General features: G+C 33.4%; 1 protein-coding gene and 1 long non-coding RNA gene across 2 annotated transcripts in view; one reads left to right on the forward strand and one right to left on the reverse strand.

Moving 5' to 3' along the window:
* LOC106873384 (ATP-binding cassette sub-family D member 3) overlaps nt 1–988 on the reverse strand; it is a 38,076-nt gene extending 37,088 nt beyond the window's left edge. The window contains exon 1 of the mRNA XM_014920731.2: nt 860–988. Coding sequence (XP_014776217.1) covers nt 860–969 — 110 coding nt within the window. The 5' untranslated portion in view covers nt 970–988. The remainder of the gene's footprint in view (nt 1–859) is intronic.
* The window catches only part of LOC128248325 (uncharacterized), a 6,900-nt gene continuing 6,406 nt past the window's right edge, over nt 936–1,429 (forward strand). The window contains exon 1 of the long non-coding RNA XR_008264561.1: nt 936–1,027. This is a non-coding gene — a long non-coding RNA (uncharacterized LOC128248325). The remainder of the gene's footprint in view (nt 1,028–1,429) is intronic.

Below are 1,429 nucleotides of genomic sequence, written 5' to 3' on the forward strand. Positions count from 1 at the left end.
ACATTTTCCTTCATCAGCTACCCCCGTTTTAACACCGGCGTTTCGAAGAGTTATATATATATATATGTGTGTGTGTTTAAATGTGTATATGTATGTATATATATATATGTGTGTGTGTGTGTGAATGTGTGTTTAAATGTGTATATGCATGTATATATATATATATATATATGTGTGTGTGTGTGTGTGTGTGTGAATGTATATGTATATATATATATATATATGTGTGTGTGTGTATGTCTAAATGTGTGTGTGAGTATGAGAGCGATGAGGGGGAGGTTATGAAAGATTTTAAGTCCTTGCATGCCGGTAATGATTGAATGCGCTCCCATTAATAAATTTATTTGTATAAATTATTTTCTCATATGTCACATTTAAAATATAAATAAATTTTTCACTGAATAAAAATATAAACTAACGCAATTCTGTTTCAAAAGTACACTTTAACTTCCAAGGAATCGAGGATGCATTTCATTTATTATTTTGTTTTACTGTTGGGGATATTCACAGGGTAAATGAATAATGTAGTGCAGGGTGATATTTGAATTATGTCATGGCTTGTTAGTTGGTTATATACTGACAGCTGGTTTAAAATATACGCACAAATGACAACATTCGTACGCAGAAATAATAGAGGAAACGGCAAACGAAAAATACTAAGTAAAAGCATATACATCTCTCTCTCTCTCTATATATATATATATATATATGTATATACATACATGCATGCATGCACATAGTCATCGGCTGAAAAAGTTATAAAAGTGACTCAAGGGCCGAGAGTTTCGTGAATAGTACCTCTGTAAGTTAAGTTCAGAAAGAAAAAAAAATTTCGACAAAATACATCGAATGGACTTACTTATTGTGAAGACGTTGCGATAGAATACGATACAAAAAGGCAAGTGCAAATCCTGAAGCTGTAATGACAGCCGACGAGCGCGGCGTCAACTTACTTGCAATTGGGGCCATGACAGCACGGCGGTGTAGACTGAACAGTTGAAGCTCCTGTCAGATTTTCCGTCGGCAGGTGAAATGTTTTTACTTTTTTGTTTTCGCTTTTTTTTGTTTTGATTTTTTGTTCCTTCCTTCCTGGCGAGAGAAAAGGAATTTACAATGATAATCAACACTGCTGAGAGATAAATGTTCCGTATATTTATACATGCACAAAATAAGATTTTTGGTTTAACAAAGAAGACTACGTAATCCTCTGACTAACTAGAAATAACGACCAAATCTCACTGTGCAGTCATAGAGTTTCATCCGGGTTCGATCCCGCTATATACCAATTTGGACAACTGTCTGTTAACCAATGTCATCTAAGGGAATTTTGGTAAACAGAAACTGGACAAGGGTCTCACACACACAGACATACATACATACATACATACATATATATATATATATATATATATATATATATATATATATA

The sequence above is a fragment of the Octopus bimaculoides genome, chromosome 7 (assembly GCF_001194135.2).
Source record: "Octopus bimaculoides isolate UCB-OBI-ISO-001 chromosome 7, ASM119413v2, whole genome shotgun sequence".
In the NCBI taxonomy this organism is placed as follows: Eukaryota; Metazoa; Mollusca; class Cephalopoda; order Octopoda; family Octopodidae; genus Octopus; species Octopus bimaculoides.